The sequence below is a fragment of the Gymnoscopelus braueri genome, assembly GCF_963280865.1.
Source record: "Gymnoscopelus braueri genome assembly, chromosome: 18".
Classification (NCBI taxonomy): Eukaryota; Metazoa; Chordata; class Actinopteri; order Myctophiformes; family Myctophidae; genus Gymnoscopelus; species Gymnoscopelus braueri.
In genome coordinates this window covers 1,672,851-1,688,803 of record NC_137618.1, presented here as the reverse complement: position 1 = coordinate 1,688,803, position 15,953 = coordinate 1,672,851, and the positions used below count along the sequence as shown (strand labels likewise).

At 42.0% G+C, this 15,953-nt stretch overlaps 1 protein-coding gene across 6 annotated transcripts in view; it reads left to right on the top strand.

Moving 5' to 3' along the window:
• The window catches only part of myo1b (myosin IB), a 158,441-nt gene that overhangs the window by 102,352 nt on the left and 40,136 nt on the right, over positions 1 to 15,953 (top strand). For all 6 annotated transcript variants that reach the window (XM_080412838.1, XM_080412836.1, XM_080412837.1 and 3 more), the window contains exons 8-13: positions 1,838 to 1,936; positions 2,341 to 2,444; positions 6,791 to 6,938; positions 10,949 to 11,067; positions 13,958 to 14,044; positions 15,221 to 15,286. In XM_080412838.1, the coding sequence (XP_080268964.1) occupies positions 1,838 to 1,936; positions 2,341 to 2,444; positions 6,791 to 6,938; positions 10,949 to 11,067; positions 13,958 to 14,044; positions 15,221 to 15,286 (623 nt within the window). The remainder of the gene's footprint in view (positions 1 to 1,837; positions 1,937 to 2,340; positions 2,445 to 6,790; positions 6,939 to 10,948; positions 11,068 to 13,957; positions 14,045 to 15,220; positions 15,287 to 15,953) is intronic.

Here is a 15,953-nt window from a genome sequence, read left to right as displayed (position 1 = left end):
TTATATCTCTGACATTTATATTGTAAAATCAATGTTATTTAACCCATTTAGACCTGAGGCCGAAAACAATGCCTAAAAATGCCTTCTAAATCCTGACCTAAGTTTTCTGAAAAACTTCAAATATTGATTCAAACATTTAAAAAAAAATGATGTTACTTTATACTGTACACAACAAGAACCCCAAATAACTGTTAGGATTCCATATCAGAGAGTGTACAAATGGAACCCATACGTAGTGGGGGGGGTCCCTGCTACGTAGTGGGGGGGTCCCTGCTTCATCTGTCTCTCAGCTAAGGGGTCCTTGGGCTGAAAAACCTTGAAGACCCCTGACCTAAACAGTTATGCTACTGAACCTCCTTCAGTGATACCAATGAACCACTGAAGCCCTAATATACGTCATCATACGCTAAACAGCACAAATAGACAATCTCCACGTTCACATGTCAATCTTTTCTTTTTGTTTTGCCTAAAATAGGGACACCAGGCTTAACCCATTAAGACCTGAGGCGATTCTTTAAAAAAAAACAGTTTTTTGAAAAAAATATTTAAATTTTTTTTTCGCGATTTTTCAAAAATAGCAGATCTGCAAGCTCGTAGCGCGGCACTCGGTGCCGCGCTATGAGCTTGTAGATCTGCTATTTTTGAATATCGAAAGACATCTAAAGTGACACAGAAGCGTTCCAGGTATCAATGGGTTAATGTCATGGCTCTGTTCCATTTAGTGTGGCGAAGCCTTTTCCGCAGAGCCAACAACGCACAATAGCAGCAGCTAACTTTGTTTGACCTGAATGGAACACAGCCTTATTAGTGTCATTGGTAACACCTGTGAAAACATTACACGACTATTTATGTCAATATGGAATGCCTTGTATACCATAATACAATATATACAATATGGCAGCATATAAGAAAAAGGTTATGTCGGTTCTATTTTCTACACGACTACACTCCCAGGTTGCTGCTACAGTACAAAGGACAGTCTTTTAAAATAAGATGCTTTTTTCTAACTCCATTAATTGAGACCCTTTTCTCCCAGCCAGCCAATCAGCTGACAACAACACTAAATGAGAAGAGAGGAAAAAAAGAAGAAAATAGCTGCTCCGCTATTAGAAGCGGGGCTCTTAATTTGATCAGGGTGAGGTTCCTTTGTTGTGAATGGAATGGAGCCTTTTTTCCTCCAGGTTGGTGGTTGTGCTTAGTCGACCGTTGCAGCAGAAGAAGAAGAAGCTGACGTTTGATCTCTTCCTCAAAGATTTCCTGTCACGCCCCAGTACCCACACACGGCGTGTGCACAGTGCACACACACACACACACACACACACACACACACACACACACACACACACAGACAGTGTGTATGTTGCTCCAATACGGACGCGGTTGTCTTAGCAACTTCAACATTTGTTCCCACCACCGGGAGCCCATCCCAGCTCCAGATGGGCCCTTGGGAAATAATATACTCTTAACCAAGGCCACCTTGCCGAGTCACCAGTTTTTATATTTCCTGAACCTGAGCTTATTGTTAGGAAGGAACCCATTGGTTTTCAGTGAGCATTCTCACGTCTCATAGTTTCCCTCCTTGCTGTCGTCATCCTCTCTTCTTGCTGTCGTCATCCTCTCTTCTTGCTGTCGTCATCCTCTCTTCTTGCTGTCGTCATCCTCTCTTCTTGCTGTCGTCATCCTCTCTTCTTGCTGTCGTCATCCTCTCTTCTTGCTGTCCTCATCCTCTCTTCTTGCTGTCGTCATCCTCTCTTCTTGCTGTCCTCATCCTCTCTTCTTGTTGTCCTCATCCTCTCTTCTTGCTGTCGTCATCCTCTCTTCTTTGCTGTGTTCACAGATCTGTTGGAGAAGTCTCGCGTGGTGAAGCAGCCCAGAGGAGAGAGGAACTTTCACGTCTTCTACCAGCTGCTGTCTGGAGCCTCAGACGACACGCTGAGTAAGTCCAAGAACAAGCCTTAACAAAACATTAAAATATACCAAATAAAAATACACATTGCCACATCATAAACCTTACAGTTCCAATGAACAGTGGAGGACAAAGTATATACCGGTACTCCAGTGAATACTCTGGTATTCCAAAGTACAAATGACGAAGTACAGATGTTCAGAAATTGTCAATTTGTCAGAAATGTTAAAAAATAGCAGATCTACAAGCTCACATGCAGCGGTGGTGGGATGGAATGGATTTCCTGATAACCAGACACATACAGGGGCTTTTAAAAAGCAACCAGTCAATCTGCCAGAGTAATACATAGTTTAAAAACATAGTTCATATAACGGGGAATCATGAAACGTGTTTTAATTTTTTTTTTTTTTCCTTTGTTTTTTTGTGATGTACAGAAAAGTTAAAGCTGGACAGAGACTTCAGCAAGTACAACTACCTGAGTCTGGACTCTGCTACGGTCAACGGTCTGGATGATGCAGCCAACTTCAGGACTGTCAGGGTGAGAGAGAGAGAGAGAGAGAGAGAGAGAGACACACACACACACACACACACACACACACACACACACACACACACACACACACACACACACACACACACACACACACACACACACACACACACACACACACACACACACACACACACACACACACATGCGAAGCTTAGTCCTTTGTCACTGTCTGGCTCAAAGAGGCAGGGTCAGTGTATAGTCAGCGCAAACAAACAGAGAGAGAGAAAACCAACACTGCACTATGAGCACAAAGGGGGCGTGGCCTCGGTGAGCTGCCCCAGGTGTGTCATGTCAGCTGACACGCCCCTCCCAGCTGATGACTCCTCCCACCTCCACTTACTGATAAATGGAAGGGAAACCCAACCCTGAGAGGAGAAGCCGTCACTGCCTCCCCATGCTGTGACACTTTGGTCTCAAAAAATTGTTTTCATGTTAAGGACGCCCAGAGATTCAGAATGTATTTGGCCATCTGTCCCCCAGGACCCCCCGTCCCCTGGACCCCCACTTCTTTAAGAACCTCTGTGTTAACGTCAAGAGCCGCCTCTCCTCTTTGTCCCGATGGCACCCTGTGACAAAGTGCAATCTGTCCTTATCTCCTGAACGTAAGCAAACCAGCAGCAGTGGTGGAAAAAGTAATCAAATGTTTTACTTAAGTAAAAGTATCAATACCGCTATGTAGAAGTACTCTGTTAAAAGTGAAATAGCAGATCTACAAGCTCACAACTGGCTGTTACTCCCAGTCAGCCAGCCAGCCAGCCAGCCAGTCAGTCAGCCAGCCAGCCAGTCAGGTTGTAAAGCACTGTGTCTGTGTCCTCTCCTCCACCTGTTACATAACACGGCTGCACTTTGAACTCTAGCTGCCTTGTGTGGCGGTCAATGACAGAAGGGGGGATTTCCACCCACAACCCCCGACCAATGTCTCGTCTTCCATTGTTACACCTTCGCAGGCAAACAGTGGCAGTGACACCACACACACACACACACACGCACGCGCACACGCACACGCACAGTGGTGGAAAAAGTATTCAAATGTTGTACTTAAGTAAAAGTATCAATACTGCAATGTAGAAGTTCTCTGTTACAAGTAAAAGTCAGAAATTCAAAATTTACTTGAGTAAAATTACAAAAGTATTGGTATCAAAATGTACTTAAAGTACCAAAAGTAAAAGTTCTAAAATGTTTGAAAATAGCAGATCTACAAGCTCACAACGCGTCGCATCGCGACGCGTTGTGAGCTTGTAGATCTGCTATTTTCAAATAGCTTAGGTATAAAATAGGGCTGAAGTGGTTAATGTATGTTTGATAATATCATAATTTATATCTGAAAAGTAACTAGTAACTAAAGTTTTCAAATAATTGTAGTGGAGTAAAAGTACAACATTTGCCTCTGAGATGTAGTGGAGTAAAAGTATTGAAAATGGGAAATACTCCAGTAAAGTAAAAATTCCTCAAAAGTGTACTAAGTACAGTACTTGAGTAAATGTACTTAGTTACGTTACACCACTGCACGCACGCACGCACGCACGCACGCACGCACGCACGCACGCACGCACGCACGCACGCACGCACGCACGCACGCACGCACGCACGCACGCACGCACGCACGCACGCACGCACACACACACACACACACACACACACACACACACACACACACACACACACACACACACACACACACACACACACACACACACACACACACACACAGATGTGCTGGGCCATTTCATTCACGTGTGGTGTGGTTGTCTCCTTCCGGTCTTTGTTGACCATTACACAGAACCTGCTGTGTGAGCTGTGACCTATGACCCTCTGAGAGCACATTTATTACCATCGTGCTCTCTCCTTAATCCTCTTATTAGGGTTAAATATGGTCTTTTGTCCTTTTTTTCCCCTCCAAAATAGCTGATCTACAAGTGTCACATTGTTATTTAAAAAAAAAATTTGGATAGGACTTGAGTGGTTACATAAAAATGTGTGTTCCACTCTGTGTGTGTATTTGTATGAATCATACATACTGTAACAAATTGATTAGAAAATGTTAGTGAAAAATATCAGTACAAACGTTAGTAAGCAGTAGGGCTGTCAAACAAATATTCGATATTCGATATTGGGAAAATATGTATATTTGAATATGAAAATTATTATTCGAATTATTATAATTTTTTTTGTAATGTTTATTTGACAGGGACAATACAAAAAACTATGTATGAAGTTATAAAAACAAACAAAAGATATGTTTTATTTGATCCAAGCACTCGATGAAAAAAAACATTAATGTATTTTTTTATAATAATAATATTCAAATATCTGCACATTTTTAAGACCAATATTTGAATATAATTTCTGAGGAAAGTTGACAGCCCTAGTAAGCAGTGGTCTAGGACTCTCCAAAATCAGGATTGGCACGGGACCCAAACATTGGCATGGGTCAGGCCCTACTCAACACCCCCCCCCTCCCCCCAATGCAGCTGCAGTCCCCTAAAAACACAGTAACACAGTAACACGGCACAATAGCGGTCCCGGTCCCAGCTAACACAATGGGACTCTCCACTGGGTACCGGGCCTGGTTTTTTGTCCCAGACAAAGATGGCAACACAGCTTTTTCCTTCCCTGAACCTCACCTTCAGTGTCAACAGATCCCCACACGCACACTAATCACATTTCACGCACAATGAACGTACTTTTCCCAGGGTGCACCTCCCCCCCACCCCCCCCCCCCCCCCACCCACGCCCCCTTCTGTGGAACCTGCGGTTAACCTTTTCACCACCGCACGTCCACCACACCCGTCCCTCGCCCAGGGTGGGTTTCTCAAAGTGGGTGCCGTGACGCAAGTAGTCCAGGGGTGCCGCAGAACAGTTTAATACAGGCGTCTTCAACGTTTTCAGGCCAAAGGACCCCTTGGCTGAGAGTGAGATAAAGCAGGGACCCCCATTGTATATTGTATAGAATATTCATTTTTTCATAGATTTCATAGGCAGCTTCATAGACTTGTTTCACAGCGCTATCATGTTGGATTCATGTGTATTTCCAGACATTTAACCATGTACTTAAACAACACTCAGTATACCTGACCTTTCACTCTGTACTTAGCCTGCTCTTTTTTCCCCCCTATACTAAACCACTTTGCCGAAAATAGCAGATCTACAAGCACACAACGCCTCGCAGCGCGAGGCGCTGTGTGCTTGTAGATCTGCTACTTTTTGGCTAAAGTTCCCCTCAGAATAGGGATGCTTGGTTGAAGTGGTTAATGTAAAAATCACGCAAAGATTTGGCGGACCCCCTGTAGTAACTCTGAGGACCCCCTAGGGGTCCCGGACCCCCTGTTGAAGACCTCTGCTTTAATAGTATTTGGAATTTATATATTATAAACCATTCAAGGCACCAACCTGCTCATCGGGAGCAATTAGGGGTTCAGCCTCTTGCTCAAGGACACTTCCACACTAACTCTGGAGGAGCCCGGGATCGAACTGGGAACCTCATGGCCGCTCTACCCCTGAGCCACTGCCGCCCCGCAGCAAATAATATAAATAATAAATATATATATATATTATTTACCATATTCGGTTTAAAAAAAACATTGCAGATATACAAGGTCATAGCGCATCCCTTGGTGTTTGCACATGAGCTTGTAGATCTGCTATTTTCTTAATGGCCAAAGAAATCTAAAATGACACCAGATGCTGATCCCCGCCTGAATCCATTGTTGGCTCAGGATGTACCCTGAGGATGTACCCTGAGGATGTACCCTGAGGATGTACCCTGAGGATGTACTTGAGCCAACAACGTTTGAGAGCCACTGCCCTAGCCCATATCTGCTAGCCCATTGGTTCTCAAAGTGGGGTCCGGGGACCCCCAGGGGTCCTTGGGGGAGTCCCAGGGGGTCCCCAGCCAAATGATAGATAGTGAGGAACCAAATGGACCCTTATGGGTCTGTAACTCAGAGAGTGTACAAATGGAACCAAATGGTCCATTTGGTTCCATTGTGTACACTCTCTGAGTTACATTAACATAGATTTTACAATATAAATGGGGGTCCCAGAGATATAAATGCCATTAAATGGGGGTCCGTAGCCCTAATGCATGTCAAACTGGGGGGTCCTTGAAATGAAAATGGTTGAGAATCACTGCTAGAGCCGTAAAAATCTTCTCTTTATGGGGGTCCCTGGCATATCTTTTGAAATGGGGGTCCGCGGGCTAATGAATGTCAATCTGGGGGTCCTTGACATGAAAAGGTTTGAGAGCCACTGCCCTATAGCCTATGAGTCCATGTCATGATTGTGACTCATGTTTTGACCCCCCCCCCCTCCCCTCCCCTCCCCCCCCCCAGAATGCCATGCAGATCGTGGGCTTCATGGAGGACGAGGTGCTGTCGGTGCTGGAGCTGGTGGCGGCGGTGCTGAAGCTGGGCAACATCGAGTTCAAGCCCGAGTCGCGCTGCAACGGCCTGGACGAGAGCCGCGTCAAAGACAAGAACGGTAAGGGGGCGGGGCCGACCGGGCTGAACGCACACAGAGTGGGGGGAGGGGCCTAAATACAAGACTAACCACTTAAACCCTCTCTATTGAACCATTAAGACCGGGAACGCATCTGTGTCTCATTTTAAGATTTATTTGGCTATTCAAAAATAGCAGATCTGCAAGCTTTGTAGATCTGCTATTTTTGAAAGAAATCATGAAAATGTTTGCAAATCTTTGAATATGTATATTGTTTTAAAGCGAACAAAATATTTTTAAATGGGGGTCTGCGGCCAAATACATCTCATTTTGGGGGTCCTTTGACATGAGAAAAGTTTGAGAACCACTGATTATAGCAACATAAGTTTGTTCTAAAACCTGTTAGGATTTAGAAGACATTTGTAGAATCCCCCAAAAGCAAAGATTTGAATACATTTTTTAAAATAAAATGTAACATTTCAAATCACGATAAAAAAAATTAAAAAAAACCACGTCTACAAGCTCATAGCGCTGAGCTTGTAGATCTGCTATTTTTGAATAGCCAAAGAAATCGAAAAAGAAGACGCAGATTCTTTCCCGGTCGGAGTGGGTTTAGAGAACTGGACTTGCCGGGTGGCTCAGTGGTAAAGTGCCTTGCCCGACCCTGGAGGTTGTGCGTTCGAATCCACCGTGGTGCATCTGGCTTTGTCGGGCGTCTACACCAACACAATAATTGACCCCGTATTCGGGGGAGGGGGGGAGGAGGGGAGGGGGGGAGAGGAGGAGGAGGAGGAGGAGGAGGAGGAGGAGGAGGATGGAGGAGACAGATATCACTGCACGTAATCCTACGGGCTGGGGGCGGAGCTTGTCAGCGGGGAGTGTTGGGCGGGAGGAGTAGGAAGTATAGGCTCTACGTCCTCTCGGTGGGGGCTCCTCACTGGCAGGTGTTTCAGTAGGATAGGACAGCAGTGACAACACAGAGATGTGTGAGAGGAGGAATTAATTGCCGTAACTACATTGGGGAGAAAAAGGAGGTAAAAAGCAAAACAAAAAAAGGTTTAAAAAAGAGAACTGGACTCGAGTTACAACCGTACTTTGACTGCTTTTTTTTTTCTCTGTCTACAGCAAATCTCTTTGCCAAATTTTAGCCAATCTACAAGCTTATAAGGTTGTGAGCTTGTAGATCTGCTTTATTTCTTTTCATGTCCCCCCCCGGCCCCCCCCCCCCATAATATGCATGCTGGGGTTCAAGTGGTAACTATAAAATAAAGGGTATTATAGTGCATGGTATCCATCTAAAGGAGTATGTTTAATAGATGATGTGCAGCATACAGTAAAGTAAACCTCTCTCTCCACGTGTCCTGCTTTCACTCTGTTGCTGTTGCTGTAGAGACAACTACTGCCACCTGTTGGTGGTTGGCGGTACCAAAAACACCTCAGTCACTGTTGTGTATTCCTGTGACTGTTGACTGGTGGAAAAAGTACTCAAATGTTTTACTTATCAAAAGTATCAATACTGCAATGTAGAAGTACTCTTGTTACAAGTAAAAGTCCGGAATTCAAAATGTACTTGAGTAAAAGTACACAAGTTATTGGTATCAAAATGTACTTAAAGTACCAAAAGTAAAAGTACTAAAATGTTTGAAAATAGCCGATCTGCAAGCTCACAACGCGTCGCGCTTGTAGATCGACTATTTTCAAACATTTTTCAAACACATTTAGGATAATGTGTGTTTTATAACGCAATCATTTATATCTGCAAAGTAACCAGTAACTAAAGTTTTCAAATAATTGTAGTGGAGTAAAAGTACAATATTTGCCTCTGAGATGTAGTGGAGTAGAAGTAAAAGTATAGACAACTGGAAATACTCCAGTAAAGTCAAAGTACCTCAAAATTGTACTTAAGTACAGTACTTGAGTAAATGTACTTAGTTACTTTCCACCACTGCTTACACTCACACAGCTCTCTGCTCTCTGACGGGCAAATATTAACATTTGCATGTTTTTTTTCATTTTTAGCCACAATGTCCATATTCACATTCATCATCATGCTGTCAAATTGCAGTGAAATCATGCAGGCGTTCTAACCTCAAGTTCCCCAGTCTCTCTACCTCTCTGCCATTACTGACTGACCACTGATTGATTGATTATTTTTTATTGGGTAATACAGCTGGATACACGTGTGGAATGCCCTACCAAGTGAAATAAAAAAACAAACTGATCTCAAAATATTTAATGAAAAGGTTAACCCAATTAAGACCTGAGGCAATTCTTTAAAAAAAAATCTAAATCCTAACAGTTTTTTGAAAAAAATCTAAAACATTTTTTGTCAAGATTTTTCAAAAATATCAGATCTACGAGCCCATAGTGCGGCACCCGGTGCCGCACTATGGGCTCGTAGATCTGATATTTTTGAATAGCCAAAGAAAACTAAAGTGACACAGATGCGTTCCAGGTCTTGTTAGGCACGTTGTTAAAACGTTTATGTCACTGCGTTCATGAATGTAATTTGGGAATGTTATTGTTATTGTACTTGTTGAGATTAGAGCTTCATGCATGTCCTTTTTGTAACGCAATGTTTTACCAGGTAGATATTTTGTATAGAAAGGTCAGGGACTGGGGTCGCAAATTAGCCTCGGCTATAAACCCCTTATACAATTGCAACGGTTTCATGTTTTTATAACTTATTAACATATTCATTGTTATTTTTTGTATTGTCCCTGTCAAATAAACGTAATAAATTAATTAATTAATTAAATAAATAAAAATAATACAAGTACAAACATCTTATACCCAGGATAACGCAAAGTATGACGTAATGCGTATTACCAATGTGGTACTGTACATTTGAACATTGAATTACTATAATAATAATTAACTGCCAGCTGTCCTTGCATAAGCTGATAGGCTTTTCTACCAATGTATATATCGTTGGCTGCTAGGCAGAAACCTTGGCCTGTCACCATTACACATTTAAGTTAACTCAAATTATTATTATTAACGATTTAATTGTATGTTTGGCCTTTGAACATTGAAACACTTTTTGTTGTAATACTTTATTGCAGGTTCGTACATTACATTACATGTTATTGATTTCATTTAATTATCTTACAGTACGTTTAAGTTTTCTTTACATTGAAACAGATGAATAAAAATAATTTCTGTTTGCCTTTTAGGCTTCGTAGTGAAAAATTGCACTGGGCAGATATGACAAATAAAACACAAATAAATTATTGACACATATAATAATTGTATACATGTAAAAATAGCAGAAATAGCTGATCTACAAGCTTACAACGTGTCACAAAGTCACGCGTTGTAAGCTTGTAGATCATCTATTTCTGCTTTTTCAATATTTGAAGATGTGTGAAAATGTTTCAACATGGAAACGATTATAACGATTATGCAAAAAAATTACATTACATTGCGTTTGGTTCTCCTGGTAATTTCTTGATTTGACAATCCACAATGTACACATATCATTATCACATCTTTCTTCCTTTTTCTTTTTTTTTGTAAACAAGACATAATAAAAAAGACCAAAAAATAAAGGAAAATACAAGATACACAAAAACACCACAAATAAGAGAGACAAAAAATACAAAAACAGTCAACTCCCAATTCCCCCCCCCCCCCACCCCTTTCCCAGAATGCTACACTACTCAACCCTCAACAGTCCTTTGTTCTTTTCTTATTTTTTATTTTTCACAACACCTTTTAGACAATGTCAAATATAATAAAACAAAAACAAAAAACCAGAGGGGAAAGAAATCAACTATTAGGAGATGTTGATGGAAGAACATCAAAGAAATTACCCCAGATTTTTTGATATATTGCAGGTTTTCTGCTTACGTTATACAATATCTTTTCTGGTGTGCAATATAATGAAAGTTCATTCAGCCAATGTCTCTGTGAAGGCCAATTTTCAGATTTCCAATTTACTAGAATAACTTTCTTCGTGGCTGTACTAGCGAGCGACACAAAATATGTTTTACTAAAGTTTACTCTCCTGGTAATTTTATGTCCTGTACATTTTGTTTGGTTGTCCACAGACCTGAAGGAGATGTGTGAGCTGCTGGGCATCGAACAGTCCGTGCTGGAGCGGGCGTTCAGCTACCGCACGGTGGAGGCCAAGCTGGAGAAGGTCTCCACCACGCTCAACGTCGCCCAGGTCAGAGGAACGCCACAGTGTGGCACAAACACTATGTATACCCAACTCACACTCACATTATCACAAAAGCAGCAAGATCCAAAAGTAGCAGATCTACAAGCTCGAACCGCGTCGCTTCGCGCCGCGTTTCGAGCTTGTAGATCTTCTACTTTTGACGCTTTTGTGTGACGCTGTAGTTTGATCAAGTAGGGCGTTAATTTATGAAAAAAAACACATAAAACGTTAAGAATGTTGCGGAACAAACTTGTATAAGTTTAGTGACAAATAAAACCACCTTGATTCTGGAAATCTAGTCACACAGCATGCATAGCAATGCAGAGTCTACTTGACACACGCACACGCACACACACACACACGCACGCTCGCACGTGTGCGCGCGCACACACACACACACACACACACACACTAGGGCTGGTAAATTAATATTCGAATTTTTAATATTCCTCGAATATGGGGGAAATATGTATATTCAAATATGAAAATTAATATTCGAATTAAAAAAAAAGAAATTGTTTTTTTTTCATGTTTATTTGACAGGAACAATACAAAAAACAATGTATTATTGGATCCGAGCACTTGATACATTGTTTTTGGTATAGTTCCTGTCAAATAAACTATAAACTATATATATATATATATTTTTTTTTTAATTTTTAATATTAATATTCGAATATATTCGAATATATTCGAATATCTGCAATTTTTTAAGACCAATATTCGAATATCATTTCTGAGGAAAGTTACTAGCCCTAACACACACACACACACACACACACACACACACACACACACACACACTCACACTCACACTCACACACAGTGCATGTGGGGATAAAGGAACATTACTTCCCCCTGACTTACCTTGAAGTGGTCTGCTGAGCCTGAGTCTGACCCACATCCACGTTCAGACACTAACATGCAAAACTCTTCCATTATAGATGAGCAGTATATATTCCTGCTGCTGGGAGTTAAGATGTAGGTCACATTATTATGAAGGGTTAGAGAGTTCACCCCCCCCCCCCCCCCAGCCTCCAGGAGGAGAGTGTTGATGGGGAAGGGGAACGCCATCCATGGGGGCTCTGAAAGCAGCTTAAAGTGGGGGTCCTCCTGGAGGGAGGTTCTAGAGGGGGTCCCCAGCTAAATGAATAATGAGTATAGTGTCAAAATCAAGTTCGCAACCATGCAACATTTTAACAACACAAATCGTGTATGGGGGGATCCCCTTGCACAACATACTGTATGTTCAGATGGGGGTCGGTCTGCGGCCAAATACATATAAATTTAGGGGTCCTTGACATGAAAAAGTTTGAGAATCTTACTTCCGATTAAGGTGAAAACAGCACTGGATAAGGATAAGGATAATTCCTTTTAACAGGTCGTTCATGAAAGTCCTTGCGGTCTTGTTTCCAATGAGAACCTGTGAGCAATTAGGGGTTAAGAGCTCAGGGACAAATTTCATTTCATTGACACATATGCTGGCCTGGCCTGGAATCGAACCTGGGGCAACCAGGGCCTCTGGCTCCCTAGGCGGGCTCACTAACCACTCAGCTATGGCCGCCCCAACTGTTTGCAGATTAAGCCCCCCATCGAAAGTCTTTCCAGTTTCCTCGTCTCTTCAGCTGTATTTCATGCGGCCAATTAACACATTGATTGCCAAGATATTAAACATAGTTTTCTATATCCTTGCCAGCCTAATTACCTCAATCCGATGATATTTGAAACGCCGTGGAAGCGACATTGTGTCCCATAAAAACAAAAACAAAAATAGTCCCCGTGGGTTAGCGGAGGGATCTGTGTATCCATAGGAACAACAATATTCTAACCGCGATCCGCCATTTTGGGGCTACGGCCCGCTGTGGTAGGTAGACCCAAGCCCCCAGCGGTAGAACAGTGAAGCTGCCAAGCCTGGTGGTCAAATCTGAGAATGCACTACTTCCTCATCTAAAATGCTTCTGCGCGTGCTCACGACCCAATATTGCAATATTGGTACTTCCGGCAGACTCATAAGCGTAGACCTAATGGACCCAATGTTATACTTCCAGCAGACTTCCGGGTGCTTCAAAACGCCACTGAGCAACTTTCAGTATCCACCCTCTAGATATAGTATAACTCTATGGGTAGAGCGCATCGAGTGGCTTTAGTGAGGGAGCAGACGCATGCAAATAATATTGCCATTACTAGCTAATTGTATGTACAGTATAGCAGACGTTAAGTCTACATACCAGCTATGACTGTGTGATTCCGGTTCCTCAATGTAGTTCAGTCAGTGGACATGTCGTGCATGCTCCTGCTGAAGTGTCTCTGTCACTATTATGGGGTTATTCATTTCTGCCCCCCCCCCCCCCCCACCACACACACACACACCACACACAGACACACACACACCCCTACCATTCCATGTCTTGTTTACATGAGGGATGACAGACTCTATACTCACGACTGGCTCACTGCCAAGCAGATGAGCCTTCCTCATAGGAGCTAGCACTTAACCCCGCCCCCCTGAGACATGACACGCCCACTCAGACAGCTTCAATGTATAATTTCCGAGGAAGGTTCTGGAATGGCAGCGATGGCTGGAATTCACAGAGCAACGATGATGATGATGATTGTTTCTCCACTTTCACTTCCACAAATCCCATCCAACTCACAAAGGCGCCCTGGTCGCGCTCGGTCCTCTCATTGTGTGACTCTTTAACTGTATATAATAACATAGTTATTGGTCTATTTTTGGACACATCCAAATATTTACAGCAGCTGTCTCGCTCTAAGCACTTTAAACAATGCTCATGTATTTCCTGTATGTATGGGGAGAGCGGGGGGGGGGGGGGAGATGTATTTCTTGGGGAGTTTATTTGAGTATTAAAGCAGACGTTGTATGTTTAATTTACAGGCCTACTACGCCCGCGACGCACTCGCCAAGAACCTGTACAGTCGTCTGTTCAGCTGGCTGGTCACCAGGATCAACGAAAGCATCAAGGTATGTACCGTAACTTTATTGATGATGTACTATAGAACAGTGGTTCCCAAACAGTGAGTCACTCCAGTCGGGTCGCAAGTAAATATCGTTTTATTTTAGTTTCCTACATTTTGGTTTTAACTCTCTCAGTGCCACACAACGAGATATCCCGAGTTTTTTCTGAATGCCTTCAGTGCCAAAAATCCAGAGTTTTAAAAATATATATATATATATATATATTATTATTATTTTATTTTTTTGGGGAAAAAAAATCAGAACCCAAGATATCATTATCTGAAGATTTGCAGCTCCATTCACTCCTTGTTTAACTTATAACTGAAAAAGGCTGTATCTAGCTTCCTAAGCACTTTTTTTTTTACTACTAAATAATTGCTGGCACAGTATGAACATATTTTTTTTATTTCATTGGCACTGAGAGAGTTAATTATTATTTCAAATATATGTATGTTTTAAATCCCCCCAAAATTAAAAAATGTTCATGAATTTAAAACAAATTCAAGCAGAATTTCATGCATGTAATACAACAAATCGGAAGAAATTTCATAAATTAGATGTCATTTTTTAGTAGTGAAAATAGCCGATCTACAAGTTTGGCTATTTTACTTTATTTTCTTGTATTTGTTTTGGGTCCCGCGGTAGACATCACATTTCTCATTTGGATCTGGAGCTAAAACGTTTTGTAAAACACTGCTCTAGACCAGGGGTCTTCAACGTCTTCAGGCCAAGGACCCCCTAGCTGAGAGAGAGATGAAGCAGGGACCCCCTACTCTATATTGTATAAAATTGTGTTTCAGATTATACTTTTTTTGTTTACTTGGTCTGCTCTTTTTAACACCAAACACCTCTTTGCCAAAAAAACAGCCGATCTACAAGCTCACAACGCCTCGCAGCGCGAGGCGTTGTGAGCTTGTAGATCTGCTGTTTTTTTTTGGCTAAAGTTCTCCTCAGAAAAGGGATGTTAGGGTTCAAGTGGTTAAGGTAAAATAAAAAAATCTTTTCACACAAAGATTTGGCGGACCCCCTGTAGTAACTCTGAGGACCCCCTAGGGGTCCTGGGCCCCCTGTTGAAAACCCCTGCGCTAGAGTTTGACATTGGCCCTTTAACCATGTCAGCTGACCTGTCTGTCCCATGATGCATCTCTCTCCTCATTAAAGCCTTGGTCTCTCTGTTCTCAGGCTCAAACCAAAACCAGCCACAAGGTGATGGGCGTCCTGGATATCTACGGCTTTGAGATATTTGAGGTAAAGAGTTTAAAGACACGTTAGACTCCAGCTTCGTTTAACCCCTTGCATCTGTGTCACTTTAAGTCTTCTTTGGCTATTTAAAAAATAGCAGATATACAAGCTCATAGCGCTATGAGCTTGTATATCTGCTATTTATTTTTTTTATCGTGGAAAATGTGTGCAAATCTTGTATATATGTATGTGTATTAAAGGAAACGCTTTTTAACTCTGATCTGTGCTTCCGGGGGGTCCCTGGAACAACATATTTTGTGATGGGGGTCCGCGGCCTAATGCAAATCATTTCGGGGGGTCCTTGACATGGAAAAGTTGGAGCACCACTGATATTATAGCAACAAGCTGTTAGGATTTAGAAAACATTTTTATATACTGTATGTATTTAGCCACGGACCCCCATCTCCAAATGTTTTGTTCCAGGGACCTCCCAGAAGCAAAGATTTGACTTAAAAATGTTCGCTTTAAAAAAATATATATATTCAAAGATTTGCACACATTTTCAAGATTTTTCAAAAATAGCAGATCTACAAGCTCAAGCGCTATGAGCTTGTAGATCTGATATTTTTGAATAGTCAAAGACATCTAAAATGACACAGATGTGTTCCTCTATTGAATGGTTGATCTGTATAGCAACAAGTGACACAGTCGTACAAATGAGTATAAATTAGGC